The sequence below is a fragment of the Neoarius graeffei genome, chromosome 20, assembly GCF_027579695.1.
Source record: "Neoarius graeffei isolate fNeoGra1 chromosome 20, fNeoGra1.pri, whole genome shotgun sequence".
Classification (NCBI taxonomy): domain Eukaryota; kingdom Metazoa; phylum Chordata; class Actinopteri; order Siluriformes; family Ariidae; genus Neoarius; species Neoarius graeffei.
This window is the reverse complement of record NC_083588.1, coordinates 46,768,768-46,791,626: the sequence shown is the minus strand read 5'-3', so window position 1 is coordinate 46,791,626 and position 22,859 is coordinate 46,768,768. Positions and strand designations below refer to the sequence as shown.

Below are 22,859 nucleotides of genomic sequence, written 5' to 3'. Positions count from 1 at the left end.
AGAAAACTGGGATTTTGAGAATAGTTAAAATTGTCCAGGCTAGGTATACATTTTTTTTTTTTACATCATGCTGGGAAAGTTAAAAAACCAACCAAAAAAACCCATTAAACTACACTGATATTTCGATAAGTTGGATTGCCCAGGATGTACCCTAACTCTCACCCGAAGTGAGCTGGAATTGGCTCCAGCTTCCCCCGCAACCCAGATGGATAATGATAGATAATGGATGGATGGATATTTCAATAAATGAAAGATATGGGGAGGCACAGTGTTACAGTGGTTAGCACTGTCGCCTCACAGCAAGAAGGTTCTGGGTTCAAGCCCAGTGGCCGACAGAGGCCTTTCTGTGTGGAGTTTGCATGTTCTTCCCATGTCTGCGTGGGTTTCCTCCAGGTGCTCCGGTTTCCCCCACAGTCCAAAGACATGCGGGTTAGACTAATTGGTGGCTCTAAATTGACCGTAGGTGTGAATGTGAGTGTGAATGGTTGTCTGTGTCTATGTGTCAGCCCTGCGATGATCTGGCGACTTGTCCAGGGTGTACCCCGCCTCTCACCCATAGTCAGCTGGGATAGGCTCCAGCTTGCCTGCGACCCTGCACAGGATAAGCGGTTACGGATAATGGATGGATGAAAGATAGGACCTTTTATATTAAACATTACATTTATTATTAAAATTGCTTTCATGCAATTTAAGAGTCCGTGTGTGTGCATGGCGGTCTGCATTGGTCTAACGTCCCATCCAGGGTGTATTCCTGAATCAAACCGAGTGAATAGACTGCGGATTCGCTGTGAACGTGACCAGGACCAGGATTAAGCATTTCCTGGAAATGGATAAATGAATTATGAATGAATTAAACCTCTCTTATTCCATCACATGGATAAAATATGTATCAGGTAAACATCCTGGGTCACAGTTTTATCTCTCACCTGTCTGTAAATGCTTCATTAAATAATTGCCAAATTCTCACCATTACTAATCAGCTGGAGTCCCAGACTGTAAGACCTTGATGGTGTGAAAGAGCTGCAGTACTGAACACCTTCATTTCCACTTCATTAGGTGAGTACAAAGTGTGACTGAAAACACAGACTCAAGCACAACTGGGAGGAGGTTTTGTTCAGTCTTTAGATGAGTGAAATATGCCAATAATGATATCTGCTTAGGGAACATTGAGTGTCTGCTTAAGGAACAGAGAGAGAGAGAGAGAGGGGACAGATACATTTTTCAGTGTCTGCTGATACTTGCAGGAGGACAGGGCATATGTGTATGTGTCTGTGTTCATAAAGAAAAAAAAAAGCCTGCTTTTTTTATAACTTCTGTAATATTAATGCATCACCCCAGTCTTTGAAAATACCAAGATTACCATTTATATTGGTTTCCGTATCTGTCACACACACACACATATACAAATATGTCTATATACTATATTATTCTATCCACATTCACTGGATATGAGCAACCGCACACTCTGATTGGCTACTCTACTACTAGGCTATCAGCTCATATACCGTGAGTAGAGAAAAACAAAATGGCGAAGCATGTTGCTGAACCGACCAAGGATGAAATAAAAACTCTACTCGAAAACAACCCCCCCCAAAAAAAACAAAAAAGCAACAAAATATGGAATGAAAGTATTTGATGGTAAGAACATATCTTTTTTTTATTTTTCAAGAATTATTATTATACCGTTTTTCACAAATTGCTCCTGTCATTTCACTGGTTTGTGAGTGACATTCGTCGTGGTTCAAAAGCTCAAATAAGTTTGAAAATTACAGAACTGAAATGTCCAAGGAAGAATTAAATAAATGTCTAAAGCTATTCTATACCTCGGCACGACAGCAAGACGGTACTTTCCATTAAAAAACGAAAACAACAACACTAAAGACAATTCGTGCAGCCATTGATAGGTTTTTAAGAAATCCGTCTAAGCGGAAATGATTTTGTTGGATGTTTTGTATAAAGTTTTTATTTATCGAATTTGCAAAAAATAAAACTAAAAATGCTCTGTTTCTCAAAATCCAGTGAATGTGGATAGAATAAAACAGTTATTCCACTCAATCTTGTCGTACATCGCTTATAGCCAACTCGGCGCTACGCTCATGTATCAGCTCATGTACAACTCGATTTCGCGGAATAATGGTTAATTGTATTCATAACGGTTGTGTATATATACAGCAGGGTGACACGTTAAAGGAAACTGACAGCTATTTGGAGAATAGCTATTTGCTGTCATGATTTGGGTCCACTTGTCCCCTGAAGGGAAGTCTTTAATTAAAACTAATCTATGAGTGAGCGAATTGATGAAACATTTCTATCCTGGTGTTATGGACCCAACAGTAATGAGATTTCAACCCATTGAACAGCAATGGCATATTTTGGAGTAATGTGTTAGATAGCGCTCTTCATCACCATTATCAGCACACCAACTGAAGGAATGATGAAAGAATTTCGGAAGAATCTATGCCAAAGCACATTGAAGCTGTTCTAGTAGCTCATAGTGGCCCAACATATAACTATTCAATTTGATTATATTTGTAAAGCATTTTTAGCAATAGATATTGTTACCCAGCAGCTACAGAGAAATTAGGATATCAATCTAGATCCCTAATGAGCGAGGAAGAAGTGACAGTAGCAAGGAAAAACTCCCTGAGAAGACATGTGGAAGAAACCTTGAGAGGAACCAGACTCTAATGCCGCTTTTCCACTACAAACGCAGCTGAGTCGGGCTGAGCCGTGCCGTGCTGAGTCGAGCTGAGTGGGGCTGTTGGAGTTGCATTTCAACTACAACCGCACTGAACCGTGCTGGCTGGAAGTGGGTGGACACATTGGGTGGAGTTAGCGAAAGTGGGTGGACGTCACGTGATGTCGTTAAGCAGCGCAAACAGTGACATCAGTGAGCTTTTAAGCGGTAGTCTCACGACCCGAATAGTAAACAATAAACATGGAGGACATGGAGTCGTTAGTGTTGCTGGTCTTGGTGCTGTGGCTTGTAGTCACCGACAACGCCAACAGATACCGGCAAGAGCATATAGATGAGGCGAGGCGCATAAGGCTTCAGAAATTCTCGTAATTCGTAATTCTTCTTCTTCCGGGTTTACAGTGTTTACAGATCCCAGCGTGCTCGCGGGGCGTGTGCGGGCATGTGAGGACACTCCTCCTCACCAATCAGTGCACAGGGGAGTGTCTCCTCACGCCCCCAGCCTCACTCGGCTCGGTTTGGCTCGCTTCAGCCCCACTCCAAAACGGTGCGAGTTTTAGGGGCTAAGCAGGGCTGAAGCGAGCCGAGTCGTGCTGTTCTTTGGTAGTCGAAACGCGAGCCGTGTCGGGCTGAAGTGAGCTGAAAAAGGGTAGTGGAAAAGGGCCATAAAAGGGACCCAGCCTCTTCTAAATGAAGCCTAATAGTGCAAGTATACCGTAAATCAATACTCTTATATGATCGAATTAAGCAGTATGAAATATGTTGGAAATATGTTTCATATGAGCAGCATGGTATTTATGATTACGACAGCAGATCTTACAACCTTTTTTGGGAAGGACAACCTTTAATATTATTTAAGCAGAAAGCAAGAAGATTTAAAGGAATCCTTGTTTATGACTTCCTATATTAAGTCTGCTTTGCGGATTCTAACCACCGAAACTGAGGTGCTCGTAGGTTTGGACTTGGAATCACATTGGTTCATCCATCCATCCATTATCTGTAGCCGCTTATCCTGTGCAGGGTCGCAGGCAAGCTGGAGCAATCGCCAGGTTATCGCAGGGCTGACACATAGAGACAAACAACCATTCGCACTCACATTTACACCTACGGTCAATTTAGAGCCAGCAATTAGCCTAACCTGCATGTCTTTGGACTGTGTGGGAAACTGGAGAACCCAGAGGGAGAACATGCAAACTCCACACAGAAAGGCCCTGGTCGGCCACTGGACTCAAACCCAGAACCTTCTTGCTGTGAGGTGACAATGCTAACCACTACACCACTGTGCCGCCCACATCGGTTCAGTGAACCCTAATGTTTAACTTTTAATAGAAATTCTGCTTACCATTTATTATAATTGAATAAAATCTGCTTAAAGCATATTTTAAAGAACTAGTTTTACAGCTCATATGTAATTATATTTTCCATCTTATGCACAAAAGGCACCTTTGATTATCCTACAAGCTGAATGGATAGCTTTGATTTAACTAAAAAGACTACAGCTACTAGATCTAGCCGATCTAGATTAGGGATCTAGATTGATATCCCAATTTCTGTGTAGCTGCCTGGTGAGAACGTGTATTGTTAGCGCTATGAAGTTTAACCCTTAGCCTTCTGTCTAAGTCTGCATTCACACTAGTATAGAGTGCTTTTGTATAGAGCATGTTGTTTGGATCACTTTGGTGCTGCTGCTGTAAAAAAAAAAAAAAGTGACTCATACACATTGTAACCATAACAACACTATTTTCACCGAGTTCTATGAGAGATACAGCATATTCACATCATGCCAGGATTACACTAATTACAAGTTTCCAATTTCAGCGTTCACGTGTTCATGTCATCTTGTAATTACCAGTTGGACAGCCGACATTTTCTGACAGTGTTCGGACTTGACACTGTGTGGCATCCCATTACAAACAAACATGATGGAAAAAATGGCAATGACTTCAGCACGATTAAATGCAATGAAGAGTGTAATGTCAGGAATTAACATTCATCAGCATGTTTTAATGTCTTCATGTTCACCTTATGAAAATAAATGATTGTCATAGAAAAGACTAACTTCTGAGGAGATGCCCAAGTGAACGCAAAGTTGTTGAGATTTTTTTTTAAGTCTTTGATAATGTCTAAATTGTGGCAAACTTAAAGTTTTACAATATGTCTTCTATACAAGCTGTCAAATTTAATATGAGCCATTATATGTAGCCTATACTGTATACTGCATATTTTTATAACCCAATTTAAGCCATGTTGGCGTACTGTTGGTTGTTCAGGAGCTTTTTTTCTTTCTTTTTTTTTTATCAGTGAGTACTCACTGGGTGAACAGGTTTGACTAGAATCTCCAGAAATGTTATGTGGTAATCACCAGTCTTCCAAGACAACATGCTAACACTATACTGACTAGTGAGCTGGTCTAAGAAACAGAAGGTGCTGTGTTCTGGTTATACTCATGCAGCAATAACCCTAACCCATGACTACGTCATAGCTTGTTTACCGCAATGCATTTTGGTCGATACCCAGGGTCAGCTCCGCTATATTGTTTATTTTTGCCTTTGTTAAACACTGCATTGTTGTGTCTAACTGGTTTTAACCATGCCTAACGTGAACTGCTGTGTGCCTAACTGTGTCTCCACAGCAAAGAGAGCACCTAATTTGAGCTTTTATCGGCTGCCAGCCGAGGAGAAGAGAAGAAAGAAATGGATAAGTTTAATCCACAACGAAAACCTTCGAACTGAATCGAAATGGACAAGTGTTTGTAGCTTACATTTCTCTGGTGGGAAAAAAAAACGTACTTAAACTGTGACCCAGCAATATTTCCATGGTCTGCGGAATGGCCTTTGGTTATAGAAGATTATAACAATCGACACTGTTCATCATCTGAAACTAGCGATATTCCAAAGCCTGTAAAACAAAGTATAATATTTTTGTCTCATTTGTTTAACTAGGTTCTCTTTCTCTACTTTTAGGACTTGTGTGAAAATCTGATGATGTTTTAGGTCATATTTATGCAGAAATATAGAACATTCTAAAGGGTTCACAAACTTTCAAGCACCACTGGATATATGCAGCAGCAGATAGTTTACTATGATGAGTCTCAAGAATCATTTGTGAAAAATGTTTCGATTTGTTAGGAATTTAGATCAACCCCTTGAAGCTATCTGATGCTAAAACTCACCTTATGATTTTACAATACAGTATATCCTGAGGAAAAAAAAAGTTCTTCTTATTAAAGTTTAGAATAAAACTTTAATCATAGTATGGATTAGGTGTAATGAGAAATGTCTACACCCCAAAGCTGAAAGCTCTCCCACTTGAGATGGTCGTCTTTTTTCACATGAATCACTCCACACCCATTGTGCTGGAGGGGGGAAAAAAGTGAGCTGGCCTGGGACTGCTATTCAAAGCCTTTGTGCCATTTTTATCTTTTTCATCGATCCAATTGTTTCAGGTGCACAGAGGGGCCTATTTAGTCCCTGAGTCTTCTCTTTGCATTACATCAGGAATTTATTATAGAAGAGGAAAAAGAGATGATTTTGTTTTTATGACGGTGAGTAAATATAGACGAACATACCCAAACTACTTGACATTGACTTCACAGTAAATGTGTCAGCAGTTTCTACAGAAAGCATCCCAACTCAAGTATGTATTATCTTTCCAAGCATCGTATCAACTCAACGACGCAAAGGAAATCCACCAGGACACGGTGCACTGCCCAGAAAAATGCTCCTAATGAAAGTAATCAGATATCATGTATGCTGTTAACTGCAGCCTCACACACACATCAAAGAGGCTGTATGAAGCCACATAATGACAGCCTTTCACCCTGTGTGTGTGTGTGTGTGTGTGTGTGTGTGTGTGTGTGTGTGTGTGTGTGTGTGTACTTACTGTCAAGGCAGTGGCCACACTCAGTTTGAGTATCTCCACACGGGATGATTACCCCCTCCCCTGGTGGGCACTCTATGCAGCACTCCCCACCGCTAGTGTACTGCCCAGACTTACACACCTCTTCGGGCAATTCTACTGTAGAACCACACACTACTGCCACCTACGAAGACACATACACACAAAAAGACACATTGTCATTTCATCACACTGATTCAACTGAGTTTGTCTCGTTTTGCTTAATGTAATACTCATCTCTCTCCGCTCTACATATCTGCAGCGTATATACAACCCCGATTCCAAAAAAGTTGGGACAAAGTACAAATTGTAAATAAAAATGGAATGCAATAATTTACAATTCTCAAAAACTGATATTGTATTCAGTATAGAACATAGACAACATATCAAATGTCAAAAGTGAGACATTTTGAAATTTCATGCCAAATATTGGCTCATTTGAAATTTCATGACAGCAACACATCTCAAAAAAGTTGGGACAGGGGCAATAAGAGGCTGGAAAAGTTAAAGGTACAAAAAAGGAACAGCTGGAGGACCAAATTGCAACTCATTAGGTCAATTGGCAATAGGTCATTAACATGCCTGGGTATAAAAAGAGCATCTTGGAGTGGCAGTGGCTCTCAGAAGTAAAGATGGGAAGAGGATCACCAATCCCCCTAATTCTGCACTGACAAATAGTGGAGCAATATCAGAAAGGAGTTCGACAGTGGAAAATTGCAAAGAGTTTGAACATATCATCATCTACAGAGCATAATATCATCAAAAGATTCAGAGAATCTGGAAGAATCTCTGTGCGTAAGGGTCAAGGCCGGAAAACCATACTGGGTGCCTGTGATCTTCGGGCCCTTAGACGGCACTGCATCACATACAGGCATGCTTCTGTATTGGAAATCACAAAATGGGCTCAGGAATATTTCCAGGGAACATTATCTGTGAACACAATTCACCGTGCCATCCGCCGTTGCCAGCTAAAACTCTATAGTTCAAAGAAGAAGCCGTATCTAAACATGATCCAGAAGCGCAGACGTCTTCTCTGGCCCAAGGCTCATTTAAAATGGACTGTGGCAAAGTGGAAAACTGTTCTGTGGTCAGACGAATCAAAATTTGAAGTTCTTTATGGAAATCAGGGACGCTGTGTCATTCGGACTAAAGAGGAGAAGGATGACCCAAGTTGTTATCAGCGCTCAGTTCAGAAGCCTGCATCTCTGATGGTATGGGGTTGCATTAGTGCGTGTGGCATGGGCAGCTTACACATCTGGAAAGACACCATCAATGCTGAAAGGTATATCCAGGTTCTAGAGCAACATATGCTCCCATCCAGATGACGTCTCTTTCAGGGAAGACCTTGCATTTTCCAACATGACAATGCCAAACCACATACTGCATCAATTACAGCATCATGGCTGCGTAGAAGAAGGGTCCTGGTACTGAACTGGCCAGCCTGCAGTCCAGATCTTTCATCCATAGAAAACATTTGGCGCATCATAAAATGGAAGATACGACAAAAAAGACCTAAGACAGTTGAGTAACTAGAATCCTGCATTAGACAAGAATGGGTTAACATTCCTATCCCTAAACTTGAGCAACTTGTCTCCTCAGTCCCCAGACGTTTACAGACTGTTGTAAAGAGAAAAGGGGATGTCTCACAGTGGTAAACATGGCCTTGTCCCAACTTTTTTGAGATGTGTTGTTGTCATGAAATTTAAAATCACCTAATTTTTCTCTTTAAATGATACATTTTCTCAAATTAAACATTTGATATGTCATCTATGTTCTATTCTGAATAAAATATGGAATTTTGAAACTTCCACATCACTGCATTCCGTTTTTATTTACAATTTGTACTTTGTCCCAACTTTTTTGGAATCGGGGTTGTATGATTATCACAAGCAAGAGTTTGACTTGTTTCTGCTACTCAGAAAAGAACAAAAAAATACACATCAAACGCACTTACAATGGAAATCATAGGGCAGCCGCTGAATTCCGTTAATAAACGTTTAAAATACGAAGCTATATAATGCAGATTTAAACCCGCTATTTTTACACTGTTCACACTAGCAAGCAACAAGTCAAACCTGTTGCATGTAATTTCTCGTTTGTGGTTGTGTATTGACCTCTACTGTTGTCGCTTGGGACCATACACTGTCTAGTGGGGTTTTGTTTGTTTATTTGTTTGCTCTGATGAATAATTGTAGTAACTACTATATGTACAGACTCTAAAACTACCTAGTTACAGAGAAATTACTGTAAATTATCCACTAGTCAGTGTAAAGCTTGCTTGTTTGCATTAATTTATATATTAGGCTTCGTGCTAGCTTCATTTACAGATTAGCAAAGCAAGCAAACCGTACTAGCTCCATACACTCAGAGCTACCAACGATCTCTGCTACGTCCTTCCAAGGTCTTTTTTCTCCATAATCTCTCTATATGCATTTAATAAAAGGTTATATATGACAGTAGGTGTATCAGATGCTCGCTGGCCATGCTGTGAAACTTGTGCATGCAGACGCTCATCTAAGTTTCTGAATCTGTCATTGCTTAACTCTTGCATATTTTCTATCGTGAATACTATTATTAAAAAGCTTATAATTTCTGCTTTCCAAAGAAATTTATCTGGTTAAGATCTGTTCAGTACTTTGGGAGTAACGGCAGGTTGAAGTTGGTACAACAGAGTTCACTCTCTGCTTGCGGGACGTCAGGAAACTGCCGGTGCTTTTTGAGTCACGAGAAAGCGCTCAGGCTCTCTCTCTTCTGATCAGTTTCTGACTGGATTACTCATGAATATCAGTGAGATAACTTTCATAGGGATGTTCTCTCGCTCTCACTGTTTCGGATGACGTATTCAGCAAAATTTTCCGTCAGCTAGTTTTGATGTTGTGATTCACAGGAGACTTTGAAGTGAGTTTTCATAGTTTTACCTACTTATTTTTTCAAATCAAACTCGTTCATGTAAATAAATAACTATTTTAGAATATAACTGTAGTTGTTTTTTGATGAAAAATATTGAGATCTTAGTGGTCGGAATGATATTTTTTAAAAATCAGAAGTCAGAAACCCGAGTGTCGATTTCAATTCAGTTAACTGGAATTGTTTATTGGATGTGGATTACACAGTTTTTTCGAGGTTCACCTTGAAAGATGTGAATATTAATCAAAATAATCATTTACATTCTTTCATATAAACACTAGTAGGCCCTACTTAGAAACACAAAGGCCTACAGAGAAGACAGAAGGTATTAGAAATATTCTTTTATTGTTTTTATTTTGATAGAGAATGGTAGATGTGAATGACATTCAATGCTTATTGATGCATGTTTTATAATTAACATTGATTTCTCCTTCTTTGTGATGTATAAATGAGAGTTAAGATCAGCTTTATATTGCACAAATAAAGCCATTTGGTGAAACTTTGAAGAAGAGAGTGTACCGATTTTACGGTTTTGCCTAATTAGCATAATTAATACTAATTATATGCTAATTTGCATAATTGACTTTTTACAAAATTTTCAAACTTTGTAATCGATATACAATCATCTATGTGCCTGCTAATTTCCATGTAAATATCTTGAAAAATAAAGTTATTAAGAAAAAACCTTCAATCACATTGGTTAATGAGGCCCATTTTGGACCATGTGATCCAAATACATAATATTACGGCATTTTTCTAAAATTTAAGCCGTTTTTTCAGTCTTTGATTTGTAATATCTCAAGAATGGATAAACATATTTTAATTCTGTAAAAAGTATGTTGTTTAGCATTCAATTCTGAATTCAATGAGAGCAGTTTCAAGCAATTTGGACTGAATTTGAATTTTCATCTGATATGCCTAATAATCGGATAAGTTTTTCTTCCAGTTTTGCACATCAAACAGTACATGGAAACTAACTGATGGGAGGAGCTAAAGTTATGAGTGGAGAACTGAAGAAACATTGGACCATGTGGACTGGTCAAAAGATTGGTCTAATACAATACAATACAATCCTCTTTTCCCTAATTTGGTGAAATGCCAATTTCCACCCATTAGCCAACTGGCCTATCGTATAACATACCAACCAGCGAGGGTGAAGTCTAATCTCTGCTTCTTCCAAGACATGTGGAGCCAGCCAACCACATCTTTTCAAACTGATGCTCATGCTGCATAACAGGACAGTGTAACACACTCAGAGGAAAGTGCTATCTGCCCTCTTCTACATACACAAGCTTACAGACAGCTGTGGCTGGCTTGCATGACTGTGATTAACAGAAGACAGAGCATGTGCCATCTCTCCCAACCAGAAAGCACTGCCAATTTTCTCTCCTGTCTCCTGTACATAGGAAATGACTGTTCATTTGTCACTTTTTTGTTTGATAGTGTGAAATCGGGCCAAGGTCTGAGGATGAAACATCAAAAATTTTACCAAAGCTGTTTTCTTTATGTTGGTTTATCCAGCTGTCTAACTTGAGTAATACAGTAAAAAGTACATCCAACTACACACATTTTCTCTCTCTACAATATCAATGTGTGATCAGGTGGAAACTGGGGCACACTGTTGGCTCCATTTGCTCCAATAGGAAACACAATGGGGGTTTTTTTTTCAGTCTAAAAATATAATCCCTTCTCTGAAAGAACATTTTTACATAACTATATATTTTCTTATATTCTATCCACATTCACTGGATATGAGAAATTGCATGCTCTGATTGGCGACTCTACTACTAGGTTATCATCTCATATACCATGAGTCGAGAAAAACAAAATAGTGGAGCGTGTTGCTGAACCAACCGAGAACAAAATAAAAACTCTAGTTGAAAACAAAACCCCTAAAAATATAAAAAGTAAGCAACAAAATATGGAATGAAAGTATTTGATGGTAAGAATGAATCTTTTTTATTTTCTCAGATTTCTCAAAATCCAGTGAATGTGGATAGAATAAAACAGTTATTCCACTCAATCTCGTCATACAACCCCGATTCCAAAAAAGTTGGGACAAAGTAAAAATCTCATCTCATCCTTCTACAGGGTCGCAGGCAAGCTGGAGCCTATCCCAGCTGACTACGGGCGAAAGGCGGGGTACACCCTGGACAAGTCGCCAGGTCATCACAGGGCTGACACATAGACACAGACAACCATTCACACTCACATTCACACCTACGGTCAATTTAGAGTCACCAGTTAACCTAACCTGCATGTCTTTGGACTGTGGGGGAAACCGGAGCACCCGGAGAAAACCCACGCGGACACGGGGAGAACATGCAAACTCCACACAGAAAGGCCCTCGCCAGCCCCGGGGCTCGAACCCAGGACCTTCTTGCTGTGAGGCGACAGCACTAACCACTACACCACCGTGCCGCCCCACAAAGTAAAAATTGTAAATAAAAATGGAATGCAATAATTTACAAATCTCAAAAACTGATATTGTATTCACAATAGAACATAGACAACATATCAAATGTCGAAAGTGAGACATTTTGAAATTTCATGCCAAATATTGGCTCATTTGAAATTTCATGACAGCAACACATCTCAAAAAAGTTGGAACAGGGGCAATAAGAGGCTGGAAAAGTTAAAGGTACAAAAAAGGAACAGCTGGAGGACTAAATTGCAACTCATTAGGTCAATTGGCAATAGGTCATTAACATGACTGGGTATAAAAAGAGCATCTTGGAGTGGCAGCAGCTCTCAGAAGTAAAGATGGGAAGAGGCTCACCAATCCCCCTAATTCTGTGCTGACAAATAGTGGAGCAATATCAGAAAGGAGTTCGACAGGGCAAAATTGCAAAGAGTTTGAGCATATTATCATCTACAGTGCATAATCATAGTCACGGTTTGCATCACCAAAACCCTTATGGAGAATAATCGATCAAGGACCGTGACGTCACCCAGTATGGCGCAGCCGGGGCCCCACCCTGGAGCCAGGACCAGGGTTGGGGTTCGTATGCGAGCGTTTGGTGGCCAGGCCTTTGCCCACAGGGCCCGGCCGGGCTCAGCCCGAAGCGGTGACGTGGGCCCGACCTCCTGTGGGTTCACCACCCACAGAGGTAGCCGTAGGGGGCCGGTGCAATGTGGATTGGGCGGCAGTCGAAGGCAGGGGCCTCGACGACCTGATCCCCGAACACAGCGGCTAGCTGTTGGGACATAGAATGTCACTTCGCTGGGGGGGAAAGAGCCTGAGCTTGTGCGGGAGGTTGAGAGGTACCGGCTAGAGATAGTTGGGCTCACCTCCACGCACAGCTTGGGCTCTGGAACCCAGCTCCTCGAGAGGGGCTGGACTCTCCACTTCTCTGGAGTCGCCCATGGTGAGCAGCAGCGGGCTGATGTGGGCTTGCTTATAGCTCCCCAGCTCAGCCGCCATGTGTTGGAGTTTACCCCAGTGAACAAGAGGGTCGCCTCTCTGCGCCTTCGGATTGGGGAGAGGGCTTCTTGCTGTTGTTTGTGCCTACGGGCCGAATAGCAGTATAGAGTATCCGGCCTTCTTGGAGTCCCTGGGAGAGGTACTGAGAGGTGCTCAGACTGGGGACTCCATTGTTCTACTGGGGGACTTCAATGCTCATGTGGGCGACGACAGTGACATCTGGAGGGGTGTGGTTGGGGGGAACGGCCTCCCCGATCTGAACCCGAGTGGTGTTTTGTTATTGGACTTCTGTGCTTGTCATGGTTTATCCATAACGAACACCATGTTCGAGCATAAGGGTGTCCATAAGTGCACGTGGCACCAGGACACCTTAGGTCGGAGGTTGATGATCGACTTTGTTGTCATTTCATCTGATCTCCAGCCCTATGTCTTGGACACTCGGGTGAAGAGAGGGGCTGAGCTGTCAACTGATCACCACCTGGTGGTGAGTTGGATCCGCTGGCAGAGGAGGAAGCCAGACAGACCTGGCAGGCCCAAACATATGGTGAGGGTCTGCTGGGAACGTCTGGCCGAGCACTCTGTCGGGAAGGTCTTTAACTCCCACCTCCGGGAGAGCTTCTCCCAGTTTCCGAGGGAGGCGGAGGACCATGTTCTCTACCTCCATTGTAGATGCAGCTGTTCGGAGCTGTGGCCGCAAGGTCTCCGGTGCCTGTCGTGGCAGCAATCCCCGAACCCGGTGGTGGATGCCGGAAGTAAGGGATGCCGTCAAGCTGAAGAAGGAGTCCTATCAGGCCATGTTGACCTCCAGGACTCCTGAGGCAGCTGACGGGTATCGGCAGGCCAGGCATGCCGCAGCTCGGGCAGTTGCGGAGGCAAAAACTCAGAACTGGGAGGAGTTCGAGGAGGCCATGGAGAAGGACTATCGGTCGGCCTCAAAGAAATTCTGGCAAATCGTCCGGTGCCTCAGGATGGGGAAGCAGTACTCTGCCAACACTGTTTACAGTGCGGGTGGGGAGCTGTTGACCTCGACTGGGGACATTGTCAGGCGGTGGAAGGAATACTTTGAGGATCTCCTCAATCCCACCGTCATGTCTTCCATTGAGGAGGCGGAGGCTGATGACTCAGAGGTGGACTCGTCCATTACCCAAGCCGAAGTCACTGAGGTGGTTTGTAAGCTCCTCGGTGGCAAGGCACCGGGGGTGGATGAGATCCGCCCTGAGTATCTCAAGTCTCTGGATGTTGTGAGGCTGTCTTGGCTGACACGCCTCTGCAACATCGCGTGGCGGTCAGGGACAGTGCCTCTGCAGTGGCAGACTGGGGTGGTGGTCCCTCTTTTTAAGTAAGGGGACCGGAGAGTGTGCTCCAATTATAGGGGAATCACACTTCTCAGCCTCCCAGGGAAGGTTTACTCCAGGGTACTGGAGAGGAGAATTCGGCCAATAGTCGAACCTTGGATCCAGGAGGAACAATGCGGTTTTCGTCCTGGTCGCGGAACACTGGACCAGCTCTATACCCTTCATAGGGTGCTCGAGGGTTCATGGGAGTTTGCCCAACCAGTCCACATGTGCTTTGTGGATCTGGAGAAGGCATTCGACCGTGTCCCTCATGGTATTCTGTGGGGGGTGCTTCGGGAGTATGGGGTTCGGGGCTCTTTGCTAAGAGCTGTCCGGTCCCTGTACGAACGGAGCAGGAGTCTGGTTTGCATTGCCAGCAGTAGGTCAGACATGTTCCCAGTGCATGTTGGACTCCGGCAGGGCTGCCCTTTGTCACTGGTTCTGTTCATAATTTTTATGGACAGAATTTCTAGGCGCAGCCAGGGGCCGGAAGGAATCCTGTTTGGGAACCACAGGATTTCATCTCTGCTTTTTGCGGATGATGTTGTCCTGTTGGCTTCTTCAAACCAGGACCTTCAGCATGCACTGGGGCAGTTTGCAGCCAAGTGTGAAGTGGCTGGGATGAGAATCAGCACCTCCAAGTCCGAGGCCATGGTTCTCGACCGGAAAAGGGTGGCTTGCCCTCTCCAGGTTGGTGGAGAAGTCCTGCCTCAAGTGGAGGAGTTTAAGTATCTTGGGATCTTGTTCACGAGTGAGGGAAGGATAGAGCGCGAGGTCGACAGGAGGATCAGTGCAGCCTCCACAGTGATGCGGTCGCTTTACCGGTCCGTTGTGGTGAAGAAGGAGCTGAGCCAAAAGGCGAAGCTCTCGATTTACCGGTCGATCTATGTTCTGACTCTCACCAATGGTCATGAGCTTTGAGTAATGACCGAAAGAAGAAGATCGCGGATACAAGCAGCAGAAATGAGTTTCCTTCACAGGGTGGCTGGGTGCTCCCTTAGAGATAGGGTGAGAAGCACAGTCACTCGGGAGGAGCTCGGAGTAGAGCCGCTGCTCCTCCACATCGAGAGGAATCAGCTGAGGTGGCTCAGGCATCTCTTTTGGATGCCTCCTGGACGCCTCCCTGGGGAGGTGTTCCAGGCATGTCCCCCCGGGAGGAGGCCCCGGGGAAGACCCAGGACATGCTGGAGGGACTATGTCTCTCGGCTGGCCCGGGAACGCCTCGGTGTTCTTCCCGAGGAGCTGGCCGAGGTGTCTGGGGAGAGGGAAGTTTGGGCTTCCATGCTCAGACTGCTGCCTCTGCAACCCGGCCCCGGATAAGCGGAAGAAGACGAGACGAGATAGTGCATAATATCATCAAAAGATTCAGAGAATCTGGAAGAATCTCTGTGCATAAGGGTCAAGGCCGGAAAACCATACTGGGTGCCCGTGATCTTCGGGCTCTTAGACGGCACTGCATCACATACAGGCAAGCTTCTGTATTGGAAATCACAAAATGGGCTCAGGAATATTTCCAGAGAACATTATCTTCGAACACAATTCACCGTACCATCCGCCGTTGCCAGCTAAAACTCTATAGTTCAAAGAAGAAGCCGTATCTAAACATAATCCAGAAGCGCAGACGTCTTCTCTGGCCCAAGGCTCATTTAAAATGGACTGTAGCAAAGTGGAAAACTGTTCTGTGGTCAGACGAATCAAAATTTGAAGTTCTTTATGGAAATCAGGGACGCTGTGTCATTCGGACTAAAGAGGAGAAGGACGACCCAAGTTGTTATCAGCGCTCAGTTCAGAAGCCTGCATCTCTGATGGTATGGGGTTGCATTAGTGCATGTGGCATGGGCAGCTTACACATCTGGAAAGACACCATCAATGCTGAAAGATATACCCAGGTTCTAGAGCAGCATATGCTCCCATCCAGACGACGTCTCTTTCAGGGAAGACCTTGCATTTTCCAACATGACAATGCCAAACCACATACTGCATCAATTACAGCATCATGGCTGCATAGAAGAAGGGTCCAGTTACTGAACTGGCCAGCCTGCAGTCCAGGTCTTTCACCCATAAAAAACATTTGGCGCATCATAAAACGGAAGATACGACAAAAAAGACCTAAGACAGTTGAGCAACTAGAATCCTACATTAGACAAGAATGGGTTAACATTCCTATCCCTAAACTTGAGCAACTTGTCTCCTCAGTCCCCAGACGTTTACAGACTGTTGTAAAGAGAAAAGGGGATGTCTCACAGTGTTAAACATGACCTTGTCCCAACTTTTTTGAGATGTGTTGTTGTCATGAAATTTAAAATCACCTAATTTTTTCTCTTTAAATGATACATTTTCTCAGTTTAAACATTTGATATGTCATCTATGTTCTATTCTGAATAAAATATGGAATTTTGAAACTTCCACATCATTGCATTCCGTTTTTATTTACAATTTGTACTTTGTCCCAACTTTTTTGGAATTGGGGTTGTACATGGCTTAGAGCCAGCTAGGTTATCAACTCATGTATGACTCAATTTTGTGGAATAAGTGTTAAATATTAACATTTTTTGACTTAATATCCAAATCTTTGAGGGAAGAAGAAGTCATGAAACCATTATACAAAAAAAATTGCATTTCAAGTTAATATTTGTTGGTTGTTCAAGTTAAACAATTGCCCTTAGATTTCTATTACAAACAAATTGTGCATAAACAGGTTTCCTTTCCTTACTCCTTACAGTATTGGAAAACAGAAATCACTCTCTGTAGTGACTGCACATCTGTTGCAGATGTGGTGGATGGAGCAGTAGAGTATTCCTTTAACTTGTACTTGAGTTGATTTATCTCAAAGCCTTTTTTACACATCAGCAGTAATAAGAGGACAGCATTAAACACACACACACACACACACACACACACACACACACACACACACACATACACACACACACACACACTTAAGCACCCATGTAAGCACCCATGGCCTCTCATTTTGCGGCAACACCCTAACTCCTCCACAGAATAAGTGGACTGTAAGTCCTTTCACTCCTTTGAGGGAATGGAGGCTTTTAAGAGCCGAACTGGAGCCCATGGACTCGACTTTACCGCACCACTCGGTCCATAAATCAGGGTGTGTGCAGGAGGGATGGTACAGTTTTGCCTGCAGCTGTTTCCGCTGTACTGGTCTGAGAACGTAGCCTTAATAGGCCACACACTGATACTTTCTACATGTGCAGTACGTATATGACCACAGTCCCCAAGATGATTCTTAACACTGCTGTTAGTGCATACGTGTGAAAGTGATCATCCAGTGACTTCAATACTTTTGTAAATCCAACATAATCACCCTAACACACTCTCCTCCACTGGAACAATTCCAGGCCTGAGAACCACCTCTGTGTGTGTGTGTGTGTGTGTGTGTGTGTGTGTGTAAGGCCCTGTCCACACGGCAACGGATTCAGGTGAATCCGATACAATTGTTTATCGTTTCGGCCTGGCGTCCACACGGCACCGGCGTTTTGGGTGCCCCAAAACGTAATCTTTTGAGAACGGGTTCCAGAGTGGAAAGATCTGGCAACGTTGCCATTGCGAAGTCGTCTGGATGAGTAGAACGGATTTGTTTATGATGACGTCACAACCACATGACTGTGAGTGCTTCACGCCGGGTAGAAGTGTAACAAACTCGATGCGAGTTGTCAACAAATCCTATAACTTGGTTCATGAAACGCGCTTACAAAATATTTTCACTGTGAATATTTATTGTGTAATGGTGCAAAGTGAGAGAGAGAGAATAGCCCTTAGGGCAGAGTCAATCCCGCCAGCAAAAATAAGGAAAAAAAGAAGCGATCTCACCTCTTCAGATGTTGGTTTAAGCCCTACAATACATTCCTCAAAAAGGGCGTAGAAGAACAAATTAATCCATCAACGTGTAGCATTCAATTTATTCCGGACCATTAAAGACGCCGCCTTCCGCGTAGAATCATATGTCATCCTCGCCGCCATATTGGATGGGTCAAAGCGGAGAATAAAGATGCCTCATTCATGTGCTGCGTTTAACTGTACCAACAGGTTTACCGTCCAAACAAGATCACATGGGATTACCTTTCACAGGTGAGACTGGAAAAATACTTTTCATTGTATTTGGTCATTATAATGTAATTTTACGAACAGATTTTTCTGACTTTGTGGCTAATATGAAGTCTCGCGCATAATAGTTTATGCGCATGCGTCCTTACTTCTTCTATTGTCCTGGTGTCTCCGAAGGGACCGTCTTACAGCGCCCCTAGAGGTGTGGCATGTGTATTGCATCGTTTTCAGCAAGCGTTGCGTTGCCATATGGACCTGATATTTTACTGATCGTTGCCCATGTGGACGCGATATTTTTTTAAATAACATCTTGTTGCCGTTGTCGTGTGGATGTAGCCTAAGACTCAGTTCAATTATACACAGTGTGTATTCATGATTGACAGTTAAGATTGTGTCCATCAACCAGGTGCTGGATGATTGAGGGTGCTCCACACATACACACACACACAATCAATCCTAAGATTTAAAAAGTACAAACATGCACACTATACGTTGTCTGAACTTTCCTTTTAGCTTAGCTTGATTTTTTTTTATTCATTCATTTTACTCCCTCGTCTTATTCTTTGAAGACACACACATCTATGTGTGCATTTACATACATATCGAAAACATATAAAATGATACACATACTGCAGAAACACAAACTTTGCATGAGAACCAAGGCTGATTTCATAATGACCAGAATAAGGAGGCAATTATCAAGACCATATGAGAGAGGAAAGCTTCTGTAATTTGTATTTCCCTGCCATCAAAAATGTTATGTTACTCTCTCTCTCTCTCTCTTTCCCTTCCCTTTTCTTCTTTCCCCACACTCCTCTTCCCACCCCCACTTTCTTTCAGAAGCAGATGCCCAGGCACAGGGACCAATTTAGCACCCTCGTTTACTCTCGTCTCTGCCCCCTCCTTCGTTTTCTGCTTCACGCTTCTTAATTCAATTCAGTTCAGTTCACTTCAGTTTAGTTGCTGACAAGCCCTTGTTTTGTTACATATCTTCCAAAACTTTTATCTAATTTACAGTATGACTAATCAAGCAGATATTCTTGTCTATCTCCCTCTGTCTCAAAACACACACATTGTTTTACTGTCTTGAGAATCTTTTATTGGTATGCGCGTCACTGTAGCTCAGTGCTGTTCTGCTTAGATCAAACCTTAAAGCTAGACGGCCTTTCGATTTCATAAAATCGGTGAAATTTAGTTCCCTCTGAAATTTTGTCATTGTGATATATGTTTATTTCTGTAATATCTCACAAAATATCAGGCCATTCTGTGACTGGGAAGTTATTTAATTTGAGGGGATTCCCGAGCAAATAATGTGCATGAAATCGCTCGCTTTGCGCAGTCAAGCAGACAGAGGAAGTCCGTGTGCGCATGCGCAGCTTTACCTTGACCGTGCACGGACCTGACAGTTACATCATTCTATCGCTAAACAAACAGGTGATCACACCGAGGTGCTTGCTGATCGCCAATATTTATTAGTTTGGTCCTGCGTTTCCTTTCCTTCACAACATAACGTCTTTTCTTCTCGCTTTCCGTTACTGTAGTCGGTCTTTCATGTTTCATTCACACACTCACGTCCTCCATTTTTTTCTCCTGTTTGAAATTTGTATCCCACAATACCTTGCGCGAACAGGGAAAGCCCACCACGTGATGCATGATGTAGTGTCTTGAATTGGGTCATGATGAAGCAGGAAAAAATAGCGGAGAATTTAGGGTCATGTTGCCCTAAATTCATTAATTGTTCTGTTAGAAAAAAAACTAATAAAATTGGAAGTCTGTGATTCGAATTCAGTAGCTTTCGGTCCACTAAACAAAAATAATTGGGTGCTGGGAAAATTCGTTTTATGACCTACAGTTGAAAAATCTGAAAAGCAGTCTAGCTTTAACGCCTAACGTTAACCCTGATCACTGCATGGGCCTGTTTTAGGTTTTGGAAAAAAAAGTTGTGTTTAAAGAGCTAAATGCATGCAGCAATATAATTTAGCACCTTTCTTATGGGATGCAGCGACATGCCTCCATGGATACTATGGTATATTTCCATGCATTAATGCATTCGGTCCTGACTGAGGGCAAAAAACCTGCACACACGTGGTGTGAGTATTGGACTAAACAATGAGACTGTATCAATAACCTTTGCTGATCAACTCTATCTTGGCAAGCTGTCCGTTTTGCATTAGAGCCCACCACACACACACACATTCCCACCCATAGGGAGTTCTTCAGTTACGCCATGTAAGATCAGGTTTAGCTGATCCAGAGCTGAGCACACTACAGCTTTTTAAATCGTGAATGAGTGAATAAAAACCAATGCAGCACTGCACAGGAGTTTCAGGGCAGGGTTCCCTCTGAAACTGATGCACATGATATACAAAGAGAGAGAGAGAGAGAGAGAGAGACACTTTCACACACACACACACACACACACACACACACACACACACACACACACACACACACACACAGCTGGAGCAGCGCACTTTACACTTTGTGAAAAAGAAAAAAAAAGGTGCCAGTTAATGACTTAAGATCACTTCACTAAGTGGGTTAAACTGATGAAACAGGTCTCTAAATCTATTCAGGTCTCAGCAGCTAGGATTATGTGGAGCGTGCACACCACGCACAGATTCACAGTTCAAAACCGTGCACGGGTTTGTGTTCACAAGGAAAAATCTACAAGTTTACAGCATCCTGCTAATGTTACAGATCACCATCCTGTGCACATATCCCTACTGTATACCAACGAAAAGCACTGGCACTGAGCACAAAGACTTGTAAAACCTCCTTACGCAGGAAAAAAAAGGGGGGGGGGGGGGGGGGGGATGACAAGATGTCCAAATTAGAACTGAGCAAAAAAGCATGTTGAGGCACCAGGGCCAAATTACAGAGCCCCTAAGGTCCTAAAAGATTTTTTTTTTTTTAATTAATCTTGTGCACAAAAAAAAGGAAAGAAAATCACCTTTCGAGACTTTGGGGGCTCTGGATACCAACTTAAAGTCAGTTGCAAGCATTTGTTAATTTGTTTGTTTGTTGGTTGTCTTTCTACAACTTGACTATGAGTGAGATTAAAGCACCTGTCCCCATGATCCTATATAAAGTGCTTGTTTACTTTCCCTGGATGAACATGATTTTTTGTTGTTGTTTTCTTGTGTGTGTGTGTTATCCAGATGAATATGTGTTAATAAATCAAGTGCACATGAATTATTGCGATGGGAAGGGAAAAAAATGACTTCTGTGGTCAAATAGATGTTAAGCAAAGTAGAAAAAAATAAAAAATAAAAAACATACTTGAACACCAGGTCCAACTCAATGTAAAGCAGAAAAAAAACCATGTCTTCCATTATGGGCTGTAAATTGCAAGCAGCGATTAAAATATTTTTTTTTTTCATAAAATGGGATTAAAACACCTGTCCTCCGAGCCATGGTCCCATATAACGTGCCTGTTTCCTTTCCCTGGATGAACATGAAGCATAATGGATGAGAAGAAGAAAAAAGGTTTGAAAAGAAACAGGACCTGTTCTTGGGATTACGCAATGATGTGTCAGCATAATAAAAGGAGTGAAGAAATCGTGTGAATATATGGTATGGAAAAACAAGTTCTTCAACAGCAGGAGAGAGGGAGAGAGAGAGAGAGAGAGAGAGAGAGAGAGAGAGAGAGAGAGAGTTTATTAACGCAGCAGATCTGCAAAAGCTGAACTGTGCAGCTGCCCCGGGACTGAACTCAGTCTGTGTTCCTCTGCACTGAGCCTGCTGTATGAACCCTGCTGCTGCATCACTGTAAATAAAACCACATCTGAATTGTAAAAGTTAAAGCAACTCTCAGAAAACATTTCTTCCCTTTATAGTATTGTTTCCATGAGTTATTGGATAAGCAGGCTGAGGGTGTGGAGACCAGCCTACAGACGCAAACTCACGGATGCTGTTGCTGTCATGTGCTGCAAAGCTGGAAAACACTTCTCTTTGCATCCCATCGTGCCAAGTGTCCCGGTACTTACCGCCAAGCAAAGCACCATCCAGGTTAGAGTGTCCATGACTGAAAGGCTTTTCCTGCCTCGATCCTCTCTGATTGCGCAGCAGCTAACGGTCACCGAGGCGTGAGCAGCTCATAGTGAGTCCCGTGTGGAAGACGCAGCGAGCTCAGTGCTGTGCGTGGGACTTCAGCACCGGAGTGCTCTCCTCCTCCTGCGCGCGCACGTGCGCGCCCCCGTCCCGTGTGTGTGTGTGTGTGTGTGTGTGTGCTGTCCCGCGCTGTGCTGGCCGCCAGTGCACTGCAGAGCTGAGAGACGGGCACGAAGAGCAGATAGAAGAGGAGGAGGAGGAGGAGGAGGGGGAGGCACATCACCTTCCTCCTCACCTCTGTGTGTGTGTGCGTAAACCCTATCCTTCTTCTACTTCGGTGGTGTAGTGGTTAGCGCTGTCGCCCCACAGCAAGAAGGTCCTGGGTTTGAGCCCTGTGGCCGGCGAGGGCCTTTTTGTGCAGAGTTTGCATGTTCTCTCCGTGTTTGCGTGGGTTTCCTCCGGGTGCTCCGGTTTCCCCCAC

At 43.2% G+C, this 22,859-nt stretch overlaps 1 protein-coding gene across 1 annotated transcript in view; it reads right to left on the bottom strand.

The window, feature by feature from the left end:
- The window catches only part of ngfra (nerve growth factor receptor a (TNFR superfamily, member 16)), a 102,091-nt gene extending 79,530 nt beyond the window's left edge, over positions 1 to 22,561 (bottom strand). Inside the window, exons 1-2 of the mRNA XM_060901836.1 lie at positions 22,315 to 22,561; positions 6,578 to 6,737 (exon numbers count right to left, since the gene is read on the bottom strand). Coding sequence (XP_060757819.1) covers positions 6,578 to 6,737; positions 22,315 to 22,350 — 196 coding nt within the window. The 5' untranslated portion in view covers positions 22,351 to 22,561. The remainder of the gene's footprint in view (positions 1 to 6,577; positions 6,738 to 22,314) is intronic.
- Positions 22,562 to 22,859: the final 298 nt, after the last annotated feature.